This window comes from Anomaloglossus baeobatrachus, chromosome 4 (assembly GCF_048569485.1).
Source record: "Anomaloglossus baeobatrachus isolate aAnoBae1 chromosome 4, aAnoBae1.hap1, whole genome shotgun sequence".
Lineage (NCBI taxonomy): Eukaryota > Metazoa > Chordata > Amphibia > Anura > Aromobatidae > Anomaloglossus > Anomaloglossus baeobatrachus.
This window is the reverse complement of record NC_134356.1, coordinates 520,040,384-520,065,558: the sequence shown is the minus strand read 5'-3', so window position 1 is coordinate 520,065,558 and position 25,175 is coordinate 520,040,384. Positions and strand designations below refer to the sequence as shown.

At 43.6% G+C, this 25,175-nt stretch overlaps 1 protein-coding gene across 1 annotated transcript in view; it reads left to right on the top strand.

The window, feature by feature from the left end:
- The window catches only part of STRC (stereocilin), a 140,597-nt gene extending 117,897 nt beyond the window's left edge, over positions 1 to 22,700 (top strand). The window contains exons 23-28 of the mRNA XM_075345883.1: positions 500 to 655; positions 3,296 to 3,438; positions 9,344 to 9,492; positions 13,368 to 13,465; positions 14,299 to 14,446; positions 22,513 to 22,700. Coding sequence (XP_075201998.1) covers positions 500 to 655; positions 3,296 to 3,438; positions 9,344 to 9,492; positions 13,368 to 13,465; positions 14,299 to 14,446; positions 22,513 to 22,589 — 771 coding nt within the window. The 3' untranslated portion in view covers positions 22,590 to 22,700. The remainder of the gene's footprint in view (positions 1 to 499; positions 656 to 3,295; positions 3,439 to 9,343; positions 9,493 to 13,367; positions 13,466 to 14,298; positions 14,447 to 22,512) is intronic.
- Positions 22,701 to 25,175: the final 2,475 nt, after the last annotated feature.

Below are 25,175 nucleotides of genomic sequence, written 5' to 3'. Positions count from 1 at the left end.
GATGTCCTGTAACTTCCCCTTTCCTATGACAAGAGACTTATGTCAACACTATAGGAAACGTTTATTTGGAAAAATAAAAAATATTCTGAAATATAAATATGCATATAATGTATATATAGGGCTGTCTGGTTTAAGAAGAAAGGTCTGTAGTCTTCTTGATTGAAGAAGATTGAGTGGGGTTGGATGAGAATAGTTGGCATATAAACACAAGGAAAAACACAAATCACATCATCGCCCAGTCACCTGGGGACTACAGATAAATCATGACAGTATGCACATCATACACTGTCAAGATTCAGCCCTCAGCTGTTACACAGAGTGATGGCACACCTTACTTCTTCAACTGTATAACCACATTATATAAACCCTAATATACAAAAATGAGTGATTTTGCTGATTAAAAGGTCGCATAGGGCACGGACTAATAACAATGTTAAATTACTTAGTTATCCACATACTTATGTGTTCTTCAAGTCATTCAATGCTATTTGTGTTACAGGTGTTTGGTCCGGTTAAGAGTATGAGTTCGGCACAAATTCTTCAACTCGGTCACCTTGTTACTTTTATGACTGATAAGGACCTGAAGGAGATCAATATTTCAGACTGGGGAGCTGTCTCTTTACTGGGCAGAATGGAAAACTGGACTTGGAAACAGGTGCAATACCCATTCATATGGGATCTAGCTTTGGGCTGCACATTCTAAATTGTATATCGGAAAGTTAGGGGTACTCTGTACGTTACGACATTGCTAGCCGATGATAGCGATGCCGAGCGCGATAGTACCCGCCCCCGTCGTACGTGCGATATCTTGTGATTGCTGCCGTAGTGAACATTATCGCTACAGCAGCTTCACACGCATATACCTGGTCGGCGACGTTGCTGTGACTGCCGAAGAATCCCTCCTTCAAGGAGGCGGTGCGTTCGGCGTCACAGCGACATCACCGCGACGTCACTAATCGGCCGGCCAAGAGGGGGAGAGATGAGCGGGATGTAAACATGCCGCCCACCTTCTTCCTTCCGCATTGCCGGTGGACGGCGGGCGCAGGTAAGGAGATGTTTGTCGCTCCTGCGGCTTCACACACAGCGATGTGTGGAGCTGCAGGAACGACAAACAACATTGTACCTGCGGACGCACCGGCATTATGAAAATGAGCGACGTGACACAGATCAGCGATTTTTGACTGTTTCACGCTCGTTCATCTTTTCTACTAGGCTTTACACGTTGCGACGTCGTTACCGGTGCCGGATGTACGTCACTTTCGATTTGACCCCGACGATATCGCAGTAGCGATGTCGCAACGTGCAAAGTACCCCTTAGAAGCGGTTCATAGACGGACAACTAGATTATTACATGGGATGGAAAGCCTCTACTATAATAATGAGAGGTTAAAAAAGTTGGGCTTGTTTAGTTTAGAAAAAAGACACCTCAATGGCAATCTCATTTATATGTATAAATGCATGTATGAGCGATAAAAAGGACTCGCACATGACTTATTCCTTCCAAACACCATACAAATGATCAGATGGCAGTCACTGCATGTAGAAGGAAAGGCGATTCCTGCAGCTAAATAGTTACATAGTTACATAGTTACTAAGGTTGAAAAAAGACCTAGGTCCATCTAGTTCAACCTTCCTCCACCAGTTCTACATTTGGTCACTTAGTCATTTATAACCAACAATGTTGTGTGTACTGAGGAAATCATCCAGCCCTTTTTTGAAAGCTGTTATAGTATCTGCCATTACTACCTCTTGTGGTAGGGCATTCCACAGTCTGACTGCTCTAACTGTAAAGAACCCTTTCCTATTTAGCTGCCGGAATCTCTTTTCTTCCACTCGCAGTGAGTGCCCCCTGGTCCTTAATATTGTTTTCGGAAGAAATAAGTCATGTGCCAGTCCTTTATATTGACCACACATATATTTATACATATAAATGAGATCTCCTCTGAGACGTCTTTTTTCTAAGCTAAACATATCTAACTTTTTCAACCTGTCATCATATGGGAGGCCTTCCATTCCTTGTAGTAGTCTAGTTGCCTGCCTTTGAACTGACTCTAACTTCTGAATGTCCTTTTTAAAATGTGGAGTCCAAAACTGGACCCCATATTCCAGATGTGGCCTTACAAGTGATTTATAGAGAGGTAACAATACGTTGGGATCACGGAATCTAATCTCTCTTTTTATACACCCTAGAATCTTGTTTGCTTTTGCAGCTGCTGCTTGACAGGAAAGGGTTCTTTACAGCAATCAGACTGTGGAATGCCCTACCACAAGAGGTAGTTATGGCAGACAATAAAAGCATTTAAAAAAGGGTCTGGATGCTTTTTTTTTTACACAACAAAGGGCATAGAGAGAATGTATTGGCCAGGAATGGTTAGAAATATTGGACCTGTAAAATGTAACTACGGTATATGATTACACTAGCTGATTTATATTGGGTTGAAAATTGTTTGTCTTTTTTTTTCCCATTTTTTTTTTATAATGTAAGGGGTGGGCAGACCCCTTACAAGGAGGTGCAGTTTCCCCTGAAAGTTGTTAATACTGATGTGATTTAATAAAAATGTTTTACTGTTTTAGTGGGTTCCCCTAGTGGCCGGGTGGGACGGCTGTCCCCATAGGAACAGGGTAGAGGAAAGGAGGAGCCGGCAGAAGAAAGGGGAGGGAGGAAAAGAGTTGTTAAGCAAAAGTTAGAACCAGGGGCAGTTGAGTCCGGGACGGGAGAGAAGAAGCAGAAGGGGCAGAGTGTGGGAGCTGGGTGAACAGGAAAGCGAGAGAAAAGAAGAGAAGAAGTGTCCTCAAGTGTGAAGCAGAATTGGTGTGGGTCCAGTCTGTGTCAGCCGGAGTGGGAGCCTAGGTGAAGTGGAGTAGCCGGGCACATCCCCACTAGAGGAGACGTCCAGAAAAGGTTTTCCCCAGCAAGAGTTGTCATCTGATTATTGCCTCTGTTTTTGGAAGAAGTGTACAATAAACATGCCTTCTGGTTCAACCGACCTACGTCTGCAAAGTGTCTGTACATCTGACGGCGTTATCTGCACCACCACACTCTGCCCCACCAAGTCATCTCCTGTCCCAAAAGTGACGGCGGAGCCAGGGGTAAGCCTGCCAGAAAAAGGGGCCACGACTACAACCCCCGAGGCACCCCTGGCACCCCGTTACAATATTATACAGTAATATTGTCTGTATATTTCCTGAATCTTTGGTGAGAAACTCTGTGCAGCATTTAATCATATGTCGATGCTATATAAGCAGCAGAAAACAATTTCCTATCCTTGATTATTTTCTGGGTTTTTTTCTGCAGATGAAAACATTGACATTCAGTGTCCTTCATCAGAACAAGAAAAGCACATGGGACCTGGATCTAATGGAGCTGACTGCTCTTGGACATCTCCTATGTGGTCTTGGAGTGGAGGAGTTAAAGAAAATAAATCCCCAAGAGTTCAGGTTGGTTACTCTGATTTTTTTGACAATGTATGAGAATACAATGACCATGGGTGCCAGTGAGGCTGGAACTTTGTGGAAACATGAGACTGGAAAGCTCTTTGAACACATAAATGACATTTTTTAAATGGGGCATTGTCCTTTCTGTTCTTACTTTCTAGAATAAAAACGTGCTCAGTCTGAATAATGCATCAACACCAAAAATATATATCAATATAAGAGCAAGGAAACTCTAAGATGTAAATCACCAACAATAAATACAAATTGCATAAAATATAACTTTTATTAATAATAAAACATTAAAAAACAGAGTGTCTCAAGAGAACAGGCCCCTCAAAAAGGGTAAGTATGTATAAAGTATTATTATATTGGGAATACCAAATCAAGAAGTCATATAGAAATCACCCTGTATACACCAAATTGAAGTGGTATATATATGAATTAAAAGTACAATTTTTAACACTAGTGACTCCTGGAAGAAGTGCTACAAGTGCAAAACGTGCGTCGGAGAGGGTGCGGGACACCATTACTTTTGGTTAATTTTTCCCTGTAGGTATAATTGTTATTATTGTTCTCTCTTTGGTTTATTCTAGCCTTTGGTTTTTTATAACTACACACTAGTGTTAAAAATTGTACTTTTAATTCATATACAGTACAGATCAAAAGTTTGGACACACCTTCTGATCTCTAGAACAATTATTAAGAGGAGACTTTGTGCAGCAGGGCTTCATGATAAAATAGCTGCTAGGAAACCACTGCTAATGGCAGGCAATAAGCAGAAGAGACTTGTTTGGGCTAAAGAACACAATGAATGGACATTAGACCAGTGGAAATCTGTGCTTTGGTCTGATGAGTCCAAATTTGAGATCTTTGGATTCAACCACCGTGTCTTTGTAGAAAAGGTGAACGGATGGACTCTACATGGCTGGCTTCCACCGTGAAGCATGGAGGAGGAGGTGTGATGGTGTGAGGGTGCTTTGCTGGTGACACTGTTGGGGATTTATTCAAAATTGAAGGCATACAGAACCAGCATGGCTACCACAGCATCTTGCAGTGGCATGCTATTCCATCCGGTTTGCGTTTAGTTGGACCATTATTTATTTTTCAACAGGACAATGACCCCAAACACACCTCCAGGCTGTGTAAGGGCTATTTGACTAAGAAGGAGAGTGATGGGATGCTACGCCAGATGACCTGGTCTCCACAGTCACCAGACCTGAACCCAATCGAGATGGTTTGGGGTGAGCTGGACCGCAGAGTGAAGGCAAAAGGGCCCACAAGTGCTAAGCATCTCTGGGAACTCCTTCAAGACTGTTGGAAAACCATTTCCGGTGACTACCTCTTGAAGCTCATCAAGAGAATGCCAAGAATGTGTAAAGTAGTAATCAAAGCAAAAGGTGGCTACTTTGAAGAACCTAGAATATAAGACATATTTTCAGTTGTTTCACACTTTTTTAAGTATTTCAGTCCACATGTTTTTAATTCATAGATTTGATGCCTTCAATGTGAATCTACAATTTTCAGAGTCCTGAAAATAAAGAAAACTCTTTGAATGAGAAAGTGTGTCCAAACTTTTGGTCTGTACTGTATATACCACTATAGTTTGGTGTTTACGGGGTGATTTCTATATGACTTCTTGATTTGGTGTTCCCAATATAATAATACTTGATACATACTTACCCTTTTTGAGGGGCCTGTTCTCTTGAGACATTCTGTTTTTTAATGTTTTATTATTAATAAAAGTTATATTTTATGCAAATTGTATTTATTGTTGGTGATTTACAGACTGAATAGTGGTAAATGTACCCGCCTTTAGTTTTAGGGTTCGCTCACATTTGTATATACGTAGCATCTGATGGTTTTCTTATGCGACAGAATTGGATGCACTATGCAAATGATACTTGTTTCAGACTCTGCTCATCTTAGTGAGTTGATTGTCATTCGCTGAGCTCCAATTCTCTCGCATGTGAAAATCGATTCAAAGTGTCAGAAGATGGAGAGATTAATTTCTCCATCTTCTTCATTGTCTGTTTCAGAGTATAACAGACTGCACTCTGAAGACATCTGAGTGCAGTCCAATGATATGCATGCACCCATTGGCTGTATGCACGCCATCCAATATCCGCTGCCAATCACAGCATACAACAATTTTTTTTCTCATGCTTAATCAGTATGAGAAAAAAATGCCAGTCAGCACTGCTCCATATTCTAACATTGGCCTGAGGGCTATTTGATAAAACATCAGATAGCACTTGTCTGAGTTATACACCAGTGTGAGCATACCATAAAAACTTACTATTTCTAGTAACATTTACATAAGTTAGCAGTACATGAGACATGTAGCGAACTGCCAGTTGTCTATCCTAACATCTTCATAACCATGAATACTTAGATCAGAACAGTCCTCTCGCAGTGCGGTCACATCATCTGTCACCAGGTTTTTGCCACCTAAACTGAAAGTATAGAAAGAGGACAAACGAGTATCTGTGCAATAGAATACATTTTATTTAATGACAACCAGGCAAGACAGGAATACATGCAAGTTTAAAAACAACTACCATAAGATCAGAAGGGCATGGAGTATGAGTACGGAGTGTAAATCAAAATAGCCAATAGCCGTGGGAGAGGCGAAACGTTCACACAATGTACTGAAGAAGTTCAAGTGAGAATAATGAACAATAACACCCTCAGCAACCGTGGGAGGGGTAAATAAGGGTATACAAACAAGGGCCAGTAAATGTGTAGTTCACACAATGAAGCACAATGAGCGATATATAGCCGTGGAGGAGGTGACCGCTATATAGTGTTGTAAGAATATATATTCTCAATTACAAAAATAGCCGTGTGAGAGGTAAACAATAATCACAAACGACTACGGTATATATTGGCCACAAAAAGAGTGTAAAGTATCAATAACAAGGTGCCCCAAAGTATGACCACCGAGACTGACCCAAGGTGTACACCATGGTAACCAGGAATACCTAAAAAGGTTTAACATAGTTCAATATAAAGTGCAAATGCATTTGAATCAAAAAGCAGTATCCCAAGGATACCATGGAAAAACAAGGAAGTCCCACAGATACACACAGCTAAAGGTATAAAAATATATTTAAGACATAATGCACATACCCGGAGAGGAGGGATCACCACCAATGCGCGTTTCGCGACGGTATTATTGCTTTCTCAAGGGGGAGAATCCTGCTGGCAGTGTACCCCGAGGGGATATAAATAGCCAGATGATTAATTCCTAGTGCTATCAGGTGCAACTCGCTGAACAGGAAGTATGTAATGCTGCTGACCGATACACCCATCTATACACTGATAGGCTACCAATTCACAGTGGGCATTCACCAACACCTTAGATCATAAACGTTGGAAAATATGAAAGTAGAATAATAATCAGAGATCCCATAATCAAATCTCCATATTGGGATAGGTGGTGGGTGGGATATCCGGGAACTTCCCCGTTCGTGGCGTCTCATGCCCGATCATGCCTGGTACTGGGTTGGACCACGTTGTTGCTGTGGTTACGCGTCCATTACGTCACGTGCTCCTTCCCAGTCTAGCTGGAGGGCGGGATGTCCGGACGATTGGAACTCCCTGGATTCACGTCTACCATCTCTTCCATTGCAGTCTGCCAGGCTATCCACGTGGTGTGTACACAGTGGTACTTTACTTAGTTTTGCTCTGGGATTTGATTATGGTATCTCTGATTATTATTCTACTTTCATATGTTCCAATGTTTATGATCGAAGGTGTTGGTGAACGCCCACTGTGAATTGGTAGCCTATCGGTGTATAGATGGGTGTATCGGTCAGCAGCATTACACACTTCCTGTTTAGCGAGTTGCACCTGATAGCACTAGGAATTAATCATCTGGCTATTTATATCCCCCTGGGTTACACTACCAGCAGGATTCTCCCCCTTGAGAAAGCAATAATACCGTCGCGAAACGCGCGTTGGTGGTGATCCCTCCTCTCTGGGTATGTGCATTATGTCTTAAATATATTTTTATACCTTTAGCTGTGTGTATCTGTGGTACTTCCTTGTTTTTCCATGGTATCCTTGGGATCCTGCTTTTTGATTCAAATGCATTTGCACTTTATATTGAACTATGTTAAACCTTTTTTGGTATTCCTGGTTACCATGGTGTACACCTTGGGTCAGTCTCGGTGGTCATACTTTGGGGAACCTTGTTGTTGATACTTTACACTCTTTTTGTGGCCAATATATACCGTAGTCGTCTGTGATTATTGTTTACCTCTCACACGGCTATTATTGTAATTGAGAATATATATTCTTACAACACTATATAGCGGTCACCTCCTCCACGGCTATATATCGCTCATTGTGCTTCATTGTGTGAACTACACATTTACTGGCCCTTGTTTGTATACCCTTTTTTACCCCTCCCACGGTTACTGAGGGTGTTATTGTTCAATATACTCACTTGAACTTCTTCAGTACATTGTGTGAACTTTTCGCCTCTCCCACAGCTATTGGCTATTTTGATTTACACTCCGTACTCCTACTCCTGATTCCTTTGACATACCATACAGTCACTAATTGCATCCAAAACACACTGAGGAGAGGAATTATGACAGCACACAGTGCCAGAGGCAACAAAACAGCCCCAAAAGATTTTTGAACCTCCACCATATTTGACTGTAGGTACTGTGTTCTTTATGAATAAATGATGAACTTTACAAAAAAAGCTCTACCTTGGTGTCATCTTTTCACAAGATGCTTTCCCAGGAAGATTTTAGCCTACTGACATACATTTTGGGAAACTGCAGTTTGGCTTTGTTTATGTCTCTGTATCAGCAATGAGGTCCTTTTGGGTCTCCTGCCATAGCGTTTCATTTTATTCATATGTTGATGGATAGTTCATGCTAGCATTGATGAACCCTGAGCCTGCAGTACAGCTTGAATTTCTTTGGAACTTGATTGGAGCTGCTTATCCACTATCCAGACTATTCTGTGAAGCAACCTTTCGTCAATTTTCCTCAGCCATCCACATTCAGGGAGATTAGCAACAGTGCCATGGGTTGTAAACTTCTTGATTATGTTGCACACCATGGACAAAGAAACATCAAGATTCCTGTAGATAGACTTGTAACCTTGAGATTGTTGATATTTTTCAACAATTTGGTTTCTCAAGTCATCATCAGACTGTTCTCTTCCCCTCTTTCTGTTCTTCATATTACGTATGGCACACACAGACACACGATGCAAAGATTGAGCCAATTTCTCGCCTTTTTATCTGGTTTCAAGTGTGACTTTCATGTTGCCCACACCTTGCTTGAAACAAAGTTTGTTTACCCACAATTTTATTCCATTACACAAAAAGGAAATAAACATGTCTAACAAAACATTTCATTGCAATAATTTTCTGGGAGAAATACTTATGGTAATTTTCTTTAACAATTTTAAGGGTGCCAACACTTTTGGCCATAACTGTAACATGTAGAATAAAATGAATTTACCAACCACCAATGACAGGGCGACCTCTCTCTTTTGGAACCCTAACCATTTCTATCAAATATGCTTTTCCTTGGCCAAAATACTACAAATTTACTACAAAATACTACAGATTTAAAAGGTAGGGTCCAATACTAATTTAAAAATGCTTTGTCGTGGCTGATGAGAACACACAAATTGGCCAGTTTGTGCGTTAAGTACTTCATTTTTATAAGTACTTAGCAGTAATGCAGTCAACATTTTACATGCTTAATTTTTGCATAGATCTTAGTGCATACATTGTGCTGCTGCACTCTTTGGTTTGTGTATAATACAATCACTGTAGCTTGCACCCATTCTCGCTTGTAATATTCCAGTCCTGTGATTTTGGTAGCACCTTCAGCATGGATGGGTTAATTGAATAATTTTCAATTTATTTTTTTTGCAGCCAGGCAGCTGTGTTTGTGGGCACCTTAAAGTTGAAGTGTGCTGAGGCTCAGATGGAGACTTTGGCAGAACTCTTAACATACAATTCTGCATTTGGTTTAGTTAGCAGATGGGGTCCCGAAATCTTCACTGAGATTGGAACTCTCGCAGGTGAGTAATAGTAGGGTCCTTGTATTTAATAAGTAAATTATATGAATGTCCTTGGTAAAATAATCTAAATATATACAAATGATGAATTGGTTATGCACGACCAATACTGCCTGCTCATAGAACTGGTGCTGCACCTGCACCTACATGTTGCCCATCCTGATATATATGTCCCCCATTCTGCTATATATATTCTCATCCTGGTGTATATGTTACCCATACTGGTATATATGTTCTCCATCTTGGTATATATGTCCCCCATCATGGGCCCTGGGCCCATCCTGGTATATATGTCCCCATCCTAGTATATAAGTCCTCATTCTGCTCCCCATCCTGGTATGAGTATCCCCCATCCTGGTATGTATGTCAACATCGTGGTATATGCATCCCTATTCTGGTATATATGTTCTCATTCTGGGACCATCTTGGTATTTATGTCCCCATGTTGGGCCTAACCTGGTATTTATGTTACCATTCTTCTATGTTTTGTCCCCATCCTGGTATATACAGTATGTCCCCATCCAGGTGGTATAAATGTCCCCATCCAGGGGCCGTGCTGGTATATGCAGTATGTCCACATCCTGGTATATATGTCTTCATTTTGGTCCCCATCCTAGTATATTTGTCCTCATCCTGGGCCAGTCCTGCTATGTATGTCCCCATCCTGGGCCCAGCCTGGTATATATGTCCCCATTCTTGTATATATGTCCCCATCCTGATATATATGTCCTTGTTCTTGTATGTTTCTCTCCATCCTGGGTCCATCCTGGTATGTATGTCCCCATCCTAGACAGCACATCCTCGTATGTACACTCATTGCCAAAAGTGTTGCAACTCTTGAAATTGTTCCAGAAAATGAAGTCTTTCTCCCAAAAAATTATTGCTATTATACGTTTTGTTATGCACATGTTTACTTCCTTTGTGTGTATTGGAATAATAGACTCACACACAAGAATAATAGAAATAAAGGCAAATTGGACATAATATAACACAAAACCCTAAAAATGGGCCAGACAAAATTTTTGCCACCTTTCCAAAATTGTGGGCAAACAACATTGTCTCTCGCATGTGATGCTCATTCGAACTCACCTGTGGCAAGTAACAGGTGTGGGTAATAAGAAAATCCCACCTGAAACCAGATAAAAAGGGGAGAAGTTGACTCAATTTTTGCATTGTGTGTTTGTATTTGCTACACTAAGCATGGTAAACAGAAAGAGGAGACGAGAACTGTCTGAGGAAAAATTGTTGAAAAATATCAATCTCAAGGTTACAATTCCATCTCCAGACATCTTGATGTTCCTTTGTCCATTGTGTGCAACATAATCAGGAAGTTTACAACCCATGGCACTGTAGCTAATCTACCTGGACGGCACAGAAAAATTGATGAAAGGTTGCAATGCAAGATAGTCTGGATGTTGGATAAGGAGCTCCAATCAAGTTCCAAAGACGTTCAAGCTATCCTGCAGGTTCAGGATACATCAGTGTTGGCGCAAACTATCTGTTGACATTTGAATTAAATGAAATGATTTGGCAGGAGACCCAAGAGGACCCTGCTGCTGACAAAGATATATAAAAATGCTAGACTGCAGTTTGCCAAAATGTACAGATGGACAGATGAGACCAAGATAGAGGTTTTTGGTAAAGCGCATCATTCTACTGTATACCGAAAATGGAATGAGGCCTATAAAGAAAAGAACACAATACCTACAGTCCAATATGGTGGAGGTTCAAAAATGTTTTGGGGTTGTTTTGCTGCCTCTAGCACTGGGTGCTATAACTGTGCACAAGGAGTCATGAAATTTGAAGATCATCAATGGATTTTGGGTCGCAATGTAGTGCCCAGTGTCAGAAATTTGTGTTTACGTCCTAGGTCTTGGGTCTTCCAGCAGGACAATGACCCCAAACATACTTCAAAGGCACCCAGAAATGGATGGAAACAAATTCGCTGGAGAGTTCTGAAGTGGCCAAAATAATTCCACCTCCCAAACATGTTTCACCAAAGGGAGGCGTCATCAGGGCGTTGAGGCCATGTCTTTGGTGAAACATGTTGGGGCGGCTAGTAGCTGAATTATTTTATTAGCATATGCAGTGCAGGGGAATTAACTTTAAGGCGGTTTAAATAGATAGTGGTCTGCAGCCACCTAATACTGCTTCTGCGGACGCTGGTAACCAAGGTAAATATCGGGTAACCAAGCAAAGGCTTGGTTACCCGATATTCACCTTCGTTACCAGCATCCGCAGCTTCTTGAAGCCGGCTGCCTGCTCCCTGCACACGTAGCCAAGGTACACATCGGGTAATAAGCAAAGCGGTTTGCTTATTAACATGATGTGTTCTCTGGCTACGAGTGCAGGGAGCCAGCGCTAAGCGGTGTGCGCTGGTAACCAAGGTAAGTATCGGGTAATCAAGCGAAGCACTTTGCTTGGTTACCCGATATTTACCTTAGTTACCAAGCGCAGCATCGCTTCCACGCGTCGCTGCTGGCTGGGGGCTGGTCACTGGTCGCTGGTGAGATCTACCTGATTGACAGCTCACCAGCGACCATGTAACGACGCAGCAGAGATCCTGATAAGGTCAGATCGTCGTCGTGATCGCTGCTGAACTTATAGACGACTCCCTTCTCCAGAGAAGCTCCATTGTTTAGCTATGTCCACACTCAATATTTTTTCTGCAATCAAATCCTGATATCGTCAGTAAAAATTCTGTGTTCAGTTTTTGCTGCATTTTTTGGAGCTTTTTTTTTTTTTGCTGCGTTCTTGTCGTGCAGATTACACGTTTGATTTGTCTACAGTACACGTTTAATAACGTTAAAGATATAGTTACCGTAGTTATATTCACCGAAAATGCAACTGCAAAAACTTGTGAAAACCTGTTTGCTGTGTTTTTTGCAGCTTTTTTTTCCACTTCTCTTTACTGTCCCTGGGTGAAAAAATTCACCAAAAACACTAAGGGGCACTTTGCACACTACGACATCGCAGCTGCGATGTCGGTGGGGTCAAATAGAAAGTGACGCACATCCGGCATCGCATGCGACATCGTAGTGTGTAAAGCCTAGATGATACGATTAACGAGCGCAAAAGCGTCATAATCGTATCATCGGTGTAGCGTCGGCGTAATCCATAATTACGCTGACGCGATGGTCCGATGTTGTTCCTCGTTCCTGCGGCAGCACACATCGCTGAGTGTGAAGCCGCAGGAGTGAGGAACATCTCCTACCGGCGTCACCGCGGCTCCCGTAGGATATGCGGAAGGAAGGAGGTGGGCGGGATGTTTACATCCCGCTCATCTCCGCCCCTCCGCTCCTATTGGCCGCCTGCCGTGTGATGTCGCAGTGACGCCGCACGACCCGCCCCCTTAATAAGGAGGCGGGTCGCCGGCCAGAGCGACGTCCCAGGACAGGTGAGTCCATGTGAAGCTGCCGTAGCGATAATGTTCGCTACGGCAGCTATCACAAGGATATCGCAGCTGCGACGGGGACGGGGACTATCGCGCTCGGCATCGCAGCATCGGCTTGCAATGTCGCAGCGTGCAAAGTACCCCTAAAAGAATTGACATGCTGCAGATTTTAAAACCACTGCAATTCTCAAATACAGTCAGGGAAAAATGTCAAGCATGTGCATTAGATTTCTGAAATCTTTTGCTGGCACTGTAAAACACAGCAGTTTGTTTTCTTCAGAAAAATAAAAAAAACAAGACACTGTGTGTGAACATAGCCTTGCAGTTATGGAAAAAGCTTGGACCAGAAACAGACATAAGGCTCTACTGTCATGGGTGGCAAAACCAGGCATCATAATGTGGCGTGGGGGTGGTCATTTTAATCTTTGCTTTATATAAACCACTAACTTAGATCTTATTTTTCTCTCATGTGGACACTTTTTAGCTGGCCTCCCAGACATCGTTCTGTCATCTTTGATAAGAGATCAGATTCAAGGATTAACCCCTGATGCAATATCTCTTATTTCAGCACCCAAGTTTGCTGTAAGTATAGGTGTAGTGCAGAAATGTTACCATGATGTCTGGTGTATCAGTGAATAATGTATAAAAGGAATGCATTGTACTAAGCAGTAATTTGTTAAAACTACTTTTATACCCAAAATATTTATTTTTCTAAAGAAAAATTCCTTCTTTAGGCCTCCTTCACACATCCATGCAAAGCACGAACGTTTTACGTGGTCCGTGGTGAACATGCGTATGTGTGTGTGTATTCCGTGTGCTGTCCCTGTGCTATCTGTGTGACATCCGGATAGCATACGGATAGCATGAGCTAGTATACTTACCTGTCCATGGTGCTGCTGTCTCCTGCGCTGCTGTTACCGAGCCTGCGGTTGAATATGCAATGAGAATAATGAGCGGGCCCGGAAGCAACAGCAGAGGCAGAGACAGCAGCGCTGGAGACAGGCAAGTTTAAAAATTCTGTATTTTTAAGTGACGTGTTTTCTCTGGTAAATGTCACACTGATTTCACATGGATCACATCAGTGTACGATCTGTGTAACATCCGTGCTGCCAGCAGAAAACGGACATGTCGCCGTGTGGAGCACATGGACATGCGTGTGCTCCACATGGACTAACAATCCATGTGAAAACATTGATGTGTGACCAAGCCCATTGATTTTAATGGGTCTACATGTGTCCGTGTCTCCGGTACATGTGAAAATGGATGCCACACGCACCGGAGACACGGGTGTGTGAAGGAGGCCTAAAACACATGCACATTGAGGATCATTTTCACACAAACACATATGCAGACTAAGGTTCTTCTCTGTAAGCAGTGGTAATATATTCACAATGAATGGATATTATTGATGGCAGGTTGTGTTCAGTCCAGCTCAGCTCTCCTGCTTCACCAGTGACCAGGCCACAGCAGTCACTCCTGACCAGTATGACCAACTCAGCTATCAACAAAAACAAGCCATCTCCAGTGCTCAGTATGATGGGGACATTCATCAGGATCTGCGAGGTACCGTCCTTAATACATACTGAACATTGCAATTGTAAATTAAACCAGTGAAGATATATGACAATATATTCAGCTCAGAGTGATTCTATGTCAGGATGGATATGGCAATGTGGCAGTGTTGAGAAAGAGAGGCAAGCTTATTCCAATAAAGAACAAAATTATCAGGTATATGGAAATCCAACATACTTTAACCAAATTTCCCAAACATCTGCTGTCTATGTGATCTTTTATGTACACCTTGTTAGAGCACCTTGTGCTACTGTGACGCCCCTGACTCTATCAGGGTGTCACAGGGAACTGCACTCTCCTTTCTCTTGGTGCAGAACTTACCCTCCATGGTTCTGGGATCCTAACTACTGGTATTGCTTCCATCAGCACTCAAATCCTAACCACACCTCACACCACACCCTGTCAGGCACACCAGTGGTTGGTCTAGCTGGAAAAGGGCCACCCGCCTAGGGGTCAGGCAGACTGGTGGGAGGGACATAGAGAGTTCAGCAGTAGCTCCCAAAGAGTAATACAGGTAGCAGCAGGTTTACTAAAAAAAAGGACAGTATGTAGTCCTTAAACATACTTTTGGTTGTAGGTTGCAGCAGTATAAGTGTAAGGCCCAGGGTTTCCATGGAAATTGTTGGTTTTCTTGGCCTCGTCCAAAATGGAGTCTGATGCAGACTTCTACACATTATTTCTGGACATTCACTTAATAGTGCTGGGCTCACTCCTGCATATTATTTCTGCATATTCACGTATTAGTGCAGATCGCACTCCTGCATATTATTTCCGAACATTCACATACTAGTGCTGGTCGCACTCTTGTTTATTACTTCTGGACATTCACATATTAGTGTGGTTTGCACTTGCATTAAATTTTTAGTTGCCTACTGTTATTCTCTACTACTTGCACTGTGTTTATTATTTGTTAATACAGAGTATTTACCCAACCCTTGTCTCAGTTTCATTATATTCCTTGCTATTAAATTCCAGAGTATCTATAGAAGTGTTACAAGTATAGAAGAACTGTAAGTCAATAAACCCTGCCTATGTGCCTCTAATCCTAAACTATCTGTCCTTCACAGCTATCCCTACATTGAATGCAGGTGGCATCAGTTTTACTAAAGAAAAGCCAGTATATAGCCCTAAAAAAGGACTTTTGGTTTAATGGTGCAGCAGCGGCATACAATTACTACAATACCAATTGATCATTGCCTATTTGTCTGATCTAAAGTCAGCTCTCCCTTCTACAACTCTAATTGAATTAATTCCAGAAGAATGTGGGCCGAGCATCGCATCATCAGGTCTCATATAAGACCCAATGATGCAATGTGGCCGGCCAATCACAGTGATGCCAGTAGCCAACATGGCTACAGCAATACTGTGTATGGCAGGCAATCACCTCATGTTGATTGGCTGAAAGCTGCATAACGTGGGGGGGAAACTCACGCTGACACCGACAACTTGTAAACCGAAGTTCTGAGCACCGCTGCAGCAGGGAGGGAGTACGCCTGGATCCCGTGCCCTTTGGTGTTGCTTGTTAGCCTGTGACCTTTTCCTTGGCACCTTTCTACTGATTGGTCCTTGTAGTGTAAAACTAGTCGGGTCCCGCTCACCCGTATGGCTAACGGAGTGAGGTTGCTCTCAGGGTTCACGCTTTGGATTTTCTGGACTACGGATTGGGAAAGTCCAAACCCCCTCGTTGCACTAGTACCCCGATTTTTGGAGCGGGTGGAGAACGAATCTTGAAGGCTCAGTCCTCCACGGGTGAATTACCAGGACACTTGAAGCTACTTCCCGGCCTAGCGTCCACATAGCACAAGGCCGCCGACTGCCCTCCTCGGCAGCTCCGTGCCCCTTGTCACAGTCCCCTGCGACCGGGGTTCCAGCTCCTACCAGGCCCAGACCAACGTCTGCCACCTTGTGTACGAGGAGCCCAGCACCTAACCTCCTCTCACTTTCACCTCCAACACAACACTCCTTCTGTCTCCTGACACTCCTGACCTCCCCTAACCAACCCCCCTAGTGGCCAGCCCTATTCCCTTCAGGCTGTCCAATTGTGTGTCTGGTGGGTGTGGTGCAGAGTGTTCCTAGGGTTTTGATTAGCTTGTTCTTAGCAACACCGAAGGCCATGGACCCCTAACCAAGGAGGAGATGGATATCATGCAGAAGAGCAGATTGCACAATACCCTGTGATGATGTGATAGGCCAGGGCATCACGAATGCATGTCTTGTTTTTTTTAAAAAAATAAATAAATACTGTCCACAGCCTACGTGTTTTATGGACCGTAACGCCCTGCTGTTTTAAATCCCTATGGGGAGGCGACAATTCCCTATGAAGCGGGGGCAATTGATGTTAATGTACTGCTTCTTTGGAAGGCAGAGACAAACATGTGTCTCCAAATGTTGGGGAGAGGTTATTGCTACTGCCAGTCTTCTTTTTCATAGGCTTATCCTCCCTTTCCTAATCTATTGTATAAGTTAAAATGTCATCTGGGATATCTAGCTGCTCCTCTCTCAGTATTATGGTGAGCAAGTTTGATAAATGGCAAGGCCAAGTGAAATTAGGCTGAAAACCTAGTGGCGGTACTATGGCTGGGCGACACAACGTTGGCAAAATCACATATCCACTGCATGGATCAACCTGGTTGTACAGCAATTTCTACGACAGCATTATGTCCTAGATGCGCTGCTGCAGAAGGCACAGTTGGTATGTGATCACTTTTTCAAATTAAAATGCCGGATCACAGCCTATGTTTTTCGTGGACCGTAACTCCCTGCTGTTTTTAAGCCCTATGGAGAGGGGGCAATTGATGGTAATGTACTGCTGCTTTGGAAGGCAGAGACTAAAAGATGTGTCTCCATAAATGTTACTGCCAGTGTTGTTTGAAACAGAGGCCTTCGTCTGCCACTGGCCCACTAAGGCTGCTTTCACACTTGCGTTAAACGGCATCCGTTGCGATCCGCCGCCTTGAGGAATTACGGTAACCGTTGCAGGAAACCGTTTTATTCCTCATGGACTTCTATTAGCAACGGATGGCCTTGCGTTGCATCCGTCAGCCGACGCTGCGTTGCATCCACCTGGCGGATGGAACGCTGCATGTAACGTTTTTCTGCGCTTGGGGGACTGGCAATAAAAACGCAACCTGTGGGATTCTATCGCCGTCCCTTTTTTTTTATAATGGACGCCTATATGTTGTGGGCGGGGGCCGCTGCCGCTTCTCTCTCGGGGGCCTGCTCGGATCCGGGTTACTGCTACAGCTCGAGTGGTGGCCGGACCCGAGCTCTCACGGCCGCCCATCCTCACAACCGTCGGAAAGGGGATATTTACAGGGGATTTTGTCTGTGATGCCACCCATGGTTTGCGGTGAGGGATGTTGGCACCGCTGCTGCCTGTTGATGGGGCGCCCGGGGCTGATGGAGCGGGAAGCAAGATGGGATCCCCTCCACGGGTAGGTAATGTGTAGTCCTGGGGCCCGCGAATCGAACACGGGAGTAATGGCTGCTGGAGGTGGCGCGCCGGGCCGGACCGGGGGACAATGGTGTACTCACATTTCCGTAACTTCACACAAGTCCAGTAGTAAACCAAGTTGCCAGTGGCCGGCTGCCTTAGGAGGGTGCATTCGAGTCCCGCACCCAGGTTAATGAACAGGTATTCCTTCCTCCTGCACTTTGTGTTTTTCTTTCCTTTTGGACGACTTTGCATGGAACGGAGAAGTCCACTCCCGATTCTGTATGTGTTGGGAGCTGTGGCCCGCGAAAGCTAACCCTTGGGATTTCAGTGGGTTCTGGCGGACACCCTATCCCCCGCATTGGGCTTCCGTTTCGCCCTATCTGGGCAGTTAATGGGACAACGTCTGGAACCTTGTCCCCGGCTGGTTAATTGGAGAGGGTCTTGCAACCTTCCTCGCCCTAGGGTATAGACATCCCAACTATGCACGGCCTCCAGACCAGAGTCCCGCTGTCGGCAGCGGCGGGTTACAACCCTGCCTCAGTCCACTTTAGGTCTCCTGCGACTGGATCTCCGTCGCCTGTGGCCCTGTTCACTTTCTGCCACCTAGCCCGGTAGTCCAAGGGCTGCTACCCCTGATTACACTGCACGCTTCGCTCCTCTCAGGACTTGACTGTAACTTCAACTTCAAACTACTCTGAACTGACGTATTCCCACCTCCGACACCTCAGGACCCCTAGGTGGGCGTTCTCATCCGCCTGATCCTGCCCACTGGTGTGTCCCTTTTATCATGAGGGGGTGGCTAGGGTTTAATGGCTGTGTGTTATGCCTAAGTGTGGGTTTCTGGTGGTAACAAGGAGGATGTACACCTATGTGACTACCTGGTTTTGCCAGGGCGTCACATATGGTTCAATAGTATGAATCAGCTCACCGTGGAAAAAGCTCAGTCTTGATTTCGTCCTGGAGCACGGACAGGCACTGCCACAGCCCAAAATAATGCAAAAGATGAGGATGTCCAGCTCTTCAGGCAAAAAAATCACGTCTTTATTTTATCATGCAGACACAAAGAATGACATGACCAGCACAATGCGTTTCAGGTGAAAGCACTCACCCTTAATCATGATCATGATTAAGGGTGAGTGCTTTCACCTGAAACGCGTTGTGCTGGTCATGTCATTCTTTGTGTCTGCATGATAAAATAAAGACGTGATTTTTTTGCCTGAAGAGCTGGACATCCTCATCTTTTGCGTCACATATGGTGGCGGATTCCGTTAGAATCCGTCATTTGAAGGATTCCGTTAACGCATCCGTCTTTACACTACTGCGCATGCCCAGATGTGTAAAGTCAAGAGAAAAAACTATAACGGATTGCGTTATTTTGTACGATCCATTGCATCCATTGTGCCGCTGTATGCAACGCATCCATTGAATCTATCACACAACGCAATGCAACAGATGCCGTTCAACGCAAGTGTGAAAGCAGCCTAATGCATGTCTTGATTTTAAAAAAAGACCAGCCCATAGCCTGTGTTGCGTGAACAATAACTCATTTGTGTTTTAATGCCCTATGGAGAGAGAGGCAATTCCCTATGTGGCGGTGGCAATTGCCTTCCAAAACAGCAGCACAATACCATCAGAGACTAAAAGATGTGTCTCCAAATGTTGTGGAGAGGTTACTGCCAGTGTTGTTGAAAGCAGAGGCCACAAGCCTACTAACGCATGTTTTTTTTTTTAAAAAAGGGCCCACAGCCTGTCTTACATGGACCGTAACTCCCTGGTGTTTTAAAACTCTATGGGGAGGTGGGCAATGAATGGTATTGTATACCGGTATGTCCCTGGAAGGAATTTTAATGTCCAGACTGGGTGTGAAACTTATGTCTTGTGGCCAATGCCAGGATTCTGTTACCAAGAGGCCTAGACTAGTCAGTGTAGCATGTAGAGGGGGGAAATTGATGGTATGGTACCGTTGTGTCCCTGGAAAGAATTTTAATGTTGAGACTACTACATAGGTCTCCAAGTTGTGTTTTGTCTGTACTGGCGGTTATATGGGAGCACCAGCTGTACACCTGTCTCTCATTCACCTGTATATTTCTTCTGTCAATCGCGTAGGAAGGTAATGGCTATGTCAAAACAGTGGTGTTGGACTGTAAAATATATTTTTGCAGTTTTGGAAACTTTTCCAACCCCCCAAAGGTGTTTTCTGTGCCTTACGTTTGGCCTCCCATTGAATCCTACTGTGTCCTCACCCATTCCCTGTAGACTATGAACCCTCGTGGGTAGGGTCCTCTCTCATCCTGTGCCAGTCTGTGCCTCGTATGTATACACGTTTCACATGTAAAGCGCCATGGAAAGAATGATAATGCTATAATAATAAATAATAATAATAATACAATGGAGAAAGGTTTAATAAAGGTTCGAAGTTTGGTTCGATAAAGGTTCGTCAACCGAACCGCGGGGGGTTTGCTCATCTCTACTGCTGAGTTCCTGCTACAAGGACAACATGCCATCCTTACTTCAGTCACTGGAGTGTGATCAAAAAATGCTGGAATACAAGCTTAGGCTATGTGCGCACGTTGCGTACAGTTCACTGCAGAAATTTCTGCAGCGATCTGAAGAGCACATGTGCGCTTTAAATCGCTGCAGAAATGTCCGTAGTGAAGCCGATTCCATGCGCTCTGCCTGCAGCTCCTGCCATAGACAGAGCAGGAGCTGACGGCAAAGCGCACGGAAGAAGTGACATGTAACTTCTTAGAACGCAGCGCTTCGGCAGTAGCCGAAGCGCTGCGCTCTAAAACGCCACGTGCGCACGGCCCCTGCACAATCTCCATAGACTGTGCAGGGGACGCAGGACGCATGCAGTTACGCTGCGCTACAAAGCGCAGCGTAACTGCATGTATTTACGCAACGTGCGCACATAGCCTAACTCTGTAAGACACACTACTGATAGTGTTCCCACCTGACAGCAGAAGCTCAGTAATAGCAGAAGGCAGAGCAGGAGGGGGAACTCACCAATGCAACTGGGGTACCGGCATCACATTGGAAGGGAGGGTTAGCCTGGCCAAAATGTGGAAAACTTCCTCAGCATTGCACAACATCCAGCACCACTATCTGATACGGTCTGTATTAACAGGAGGCAGCTTTTTAACAACATGGTGGAAGAATATGTGTCCACACATCTCCACTTATTGAGTGATGGGTCTGCCCCAGTTAACTTCTTGGCCTCCAAATTGGACAGATGGCCTAAGCTTGCTCTTTACACATTGGAGATGCTAGCATGCCCTATGGCAACTGTACTGTCGTAACATGTGTTTAGTATGGCAGGAGATGTGATCACAGACAGACGCATCTCCCTGTCCACGGCGAACATGTGCAAGCTCCCATTCATTAAAATGAACCAAGTATGGATCCCACAGGACTTGTCCGTACCTTTAGTTGACTAGAAAAGTATAGAAGCTGCATCCAGGCATATTATACTCTACTGCAGTTTGTTCATTCTATTTGCCATTCCTGATGTTTTGGAGTCTCCCCAAATAAAAGAAAAAAAATAATAAAAAAACAAAAAAATAAATGTTAGCTACCATCTCCGCCTCTTCCACCTACACCGTCACATCCACCTCCTGGTTTGAGATTATTACTTTTTTGTACTCTGTTATTTTAAAAGGGTTCTGTGTGCTCTGTGAGGGAACTGAAAACAGTCTCTGATCGGGTACTCTTACTATTTTGGCTGTGTGACGGCACTCCTAAAATTTTCTCTTTGTGAGGGAACTTGAAAAAAGCCTCTGTGGTGGCTTAAAATCTTAAAATTTTGGCTCTGTTGATGGAACTTTGGAAGTAGGATCTGTAGGGGAACTCTTAAAATGTTGGCTCTGTGGGGGAACTCTGAAAATAGGCTCTGAGGTGGCAGTCATAAGAGTTTGGCTCTGTAGGGGCACTGTTAAAATGTTGGTTCTGTGGGGGCACTGTTAAAATATTGACTCTGATGCAGCTCTGAAAACAGACTTTGTAGGGGCACTCTTAAAATTTTGGTACTGTGGGGGCACTCTTAAAATTTTCACTCTGTGGGGGAACTTTGAAAACAGGCGCTGTGATAGCACTTAAAATTTTGGTTCTGTGGTGAAACTCTGAAAACAGGATTTGTGGCGGCAGCACTTTAAATTTTGGCTCTGTGGGGGAACTCTTAAAATTTTTATTTTATTCATTTACTTCCTATTTAACCATGATGTTATGGTGACAGAACCCCTTTAAGTCAATTTCCTATCCACTTTTGTTTGCAGGGAATTGGACAGATTTTGCCCCATTTTGCTTCTTTTTGCACCCACCTAGCCCTTACTATGGCCATTTTACAGCACAAAATGTTGGGTTCCCATTGACTTCTACGGGGTTCGGGGTCAAGTTCGGGTACTGAACCGAACTTTTAACTACAGTTCGGTCGAACCGGCAAACCCGAACATCCACGGGTCCGCTAATCCCTAATCAATTTTTGATGGAAATAAATGCAAACCCATCTTCGTCTTACTACGTATCTACAAGTACATTAGTTGAAAGCAGATTACATGTTATTTAGTGTGACTGTTTATGCATTCCTATAAATAACATCTGTTTTCTGATGTTTCTCTATTTACAGGAGAGAACAACGTGAGGTCGCTTGATTCCTGGCATCCTGCTTTTTACATCCTGGTGCTACTGTTATTGTTACACTAAACTCTAACGTCCCAGCCTAATTGGTTGGTGTCTTTAGAAAATGTTTTTGTAAAACATTGCTTATACGTCCCAAGTGGATTTTAATAAAATTCTACTGGCGATGCAGTTATGAAGTTATAAATTAGTGGATTTTAAGTTATTTTCAAAGAAATGGGTTTAATAAAAACAGTGACATTAGATGCAGGTTACAGATGATACAAGATGGAGATATTTATCTGTAAATACACAGTGTGTGGCAAGACAATAGCACTGATGTTAGGTTTATCTGGTAAGGTGAATTCTCTACGCTGTCAGTCTGGGTGAACACATGGACCAAAGGCGATGGCTCAGCAGGCAGAAGTTGCCAAATTGTACATAGAATAGCAAGGACCACAATCATGGAGTAAGCTGGACAGCAAGCAGGCAAGCAAGCTGGACACATCAGGAAACTCAGAGAAAGGTGTAGACAGTCACAAGAACTGAAGAAATATACTCCATGAATATAGTCCATGAATTGCTGCAGTGCAATGTTAATAAGTCCAGAGGAGAGCTTGTTATGCTTACTGCAGATGAAGAGTTAATCAGCAACGGGTAAGGGTTCACAGCAGAGATGAAGAGGCAAACTTGTTTATAGAGAAGATACAATCTGATGCAACCTTGTAGTATAAATAAAAATGGATAGGCTATGTGCGCACGTTGCGTACTGGCCCTGCAGATATTTCTGCAGCAATTTGAACAGCACACGTGCGCTTCAAATCGCTGCAGAAACAAATGCCGATTTCATGCGCTCTGCATGTAACCCCTCCCAGCCCCTGCCATAGACAGAGCAGGGACTGCATGCAAAGCGCACGAAAGAAGTGACATGTCACTTCTTAGAACGCGCGCTTTGGGCAGCAGCCGAAGCGCTGCGCTCTAATACGCCACATGCGCACGTCTCCTGCACAATCTCCATAGATTGTGCAGGGGACGCAGGACACATGCAGTTACGCTGCGGAGCAGATCGCAGCGTAACTGCATGCAATTACGCAACGTACACACATAGCCTTAGGCTTACAGCAGATGAAGGTTAAGCTGCAGGTCTGAAATAAGTAGTAGATATAGGTTGTAGAATTACAGGAGTTTGCATTTGAAATAACAGGATGATGGCAAACTCCAAAGCACCAAGCAACTGAACACAACATTGCTTGTTCAATACTCAGACATACAGTGGAGTAAAAAAGTGTTTGCCCCCTTCCTGATTTCTTTTTCGTTTGCATGTTGGAATCACTTAAATGTTTCAGATACCTAAACAAATTTAAATATTAGACAAAGATAACACAAAATGTAATTTATTAAATGAAGGTCTTTATTATTATTAAGGGAAAAAGAAATCCAAACCTATAGGGCCCTGTGTGAAAAACTGATTGCCATCCTTAAAATATAAATTATCTATGGTTTATCACATTTTTGTGAAGCTGAATTCTATTTCCCTGGCCACATCCAGGCCTGATTACTGCCCCACCTGTTCTCAACCAAGGAAGCACTGAAATAGGACCCTCCTGTCAAATTAAAGTAGACTAAAAAGATCCTCAAATCATACCGCGATCCAAAGAAATTCAGGAGCAAATGAGAAACAAAGTAATTGAGATCTATCAGTCTGGAAAAGGTTATAAAGTCATTCCTAAAGCTTTTGGACTCCAGCGAACCACAGTGAGAGCCATTATCCGCAAATGGCAAAAACATGGAAAAGTGGTGAACCTTCCCAGGAGTGGCTGGCCTACAAAAACGACCCCAAGAACACAGTGACGACTTATGAAAAAGGTCACAAAGAACCCCACAACAACATCCAAACAACTCTAGGTCCCACTTGCCTCAGTTAAGGTCAATGTTAATGACTCCACCATAAGAAAGAGACTGGGCAAATAAGGCCTGCATAGCAGAGTTCCAAGCTGAAAACCACTGTAGAGCAAAAAGAGCATAAGGACTTATCTCAGTTTTTCCAGAAAACATCTCGATGATCCTCAAGACTTTTGGCAGAATACTCTGTGGACTGAAGAGACAAAAGTTTACCTTTTTGGAAGCTGCATGCCCCATTACATCTGGCGTTGAAGTAACACAGCATTTCAGAAAAGGAACATCATACCAACAGTAAAATATGATAGTGTGATAGTCTGGGCTGTTTTGCTGCTTCAGGACCATGAATTCTACTGTTTACAAAAAAATTCTGAAGGAGAATGTGCAGTCATCTGTGACCTCAAGCTGAAGTGCACTTGGGTTATGCAGCAGGACAATGACTTAAGAAAAACAAAATTAAAGACTTTGGAGGGGCCTACTCAAAGTCATGACCTTAATCCGAATGAAATGCTGTGGCATGACCTTAAAAAATAGGTTTATGCTCGCAAACTCTCCAATGTGGCTGAATTACAACAATTCTGCAAAGATGAGTGGGCCAAAATTCCCTAAGAGTGTTGTAAAATACTCATTGCCAGTTATCAAAACGCTTGATTGCAGTTGTTGCTGCTAAAGGTGGCCCAACTAGTTATTAGATTTAGGGGGCAATCACTTTTTCATACAGGACCCTTTAGGTTTGGATTTCTTTTTCCCTTAATAATAAAAACCTTAATTTAT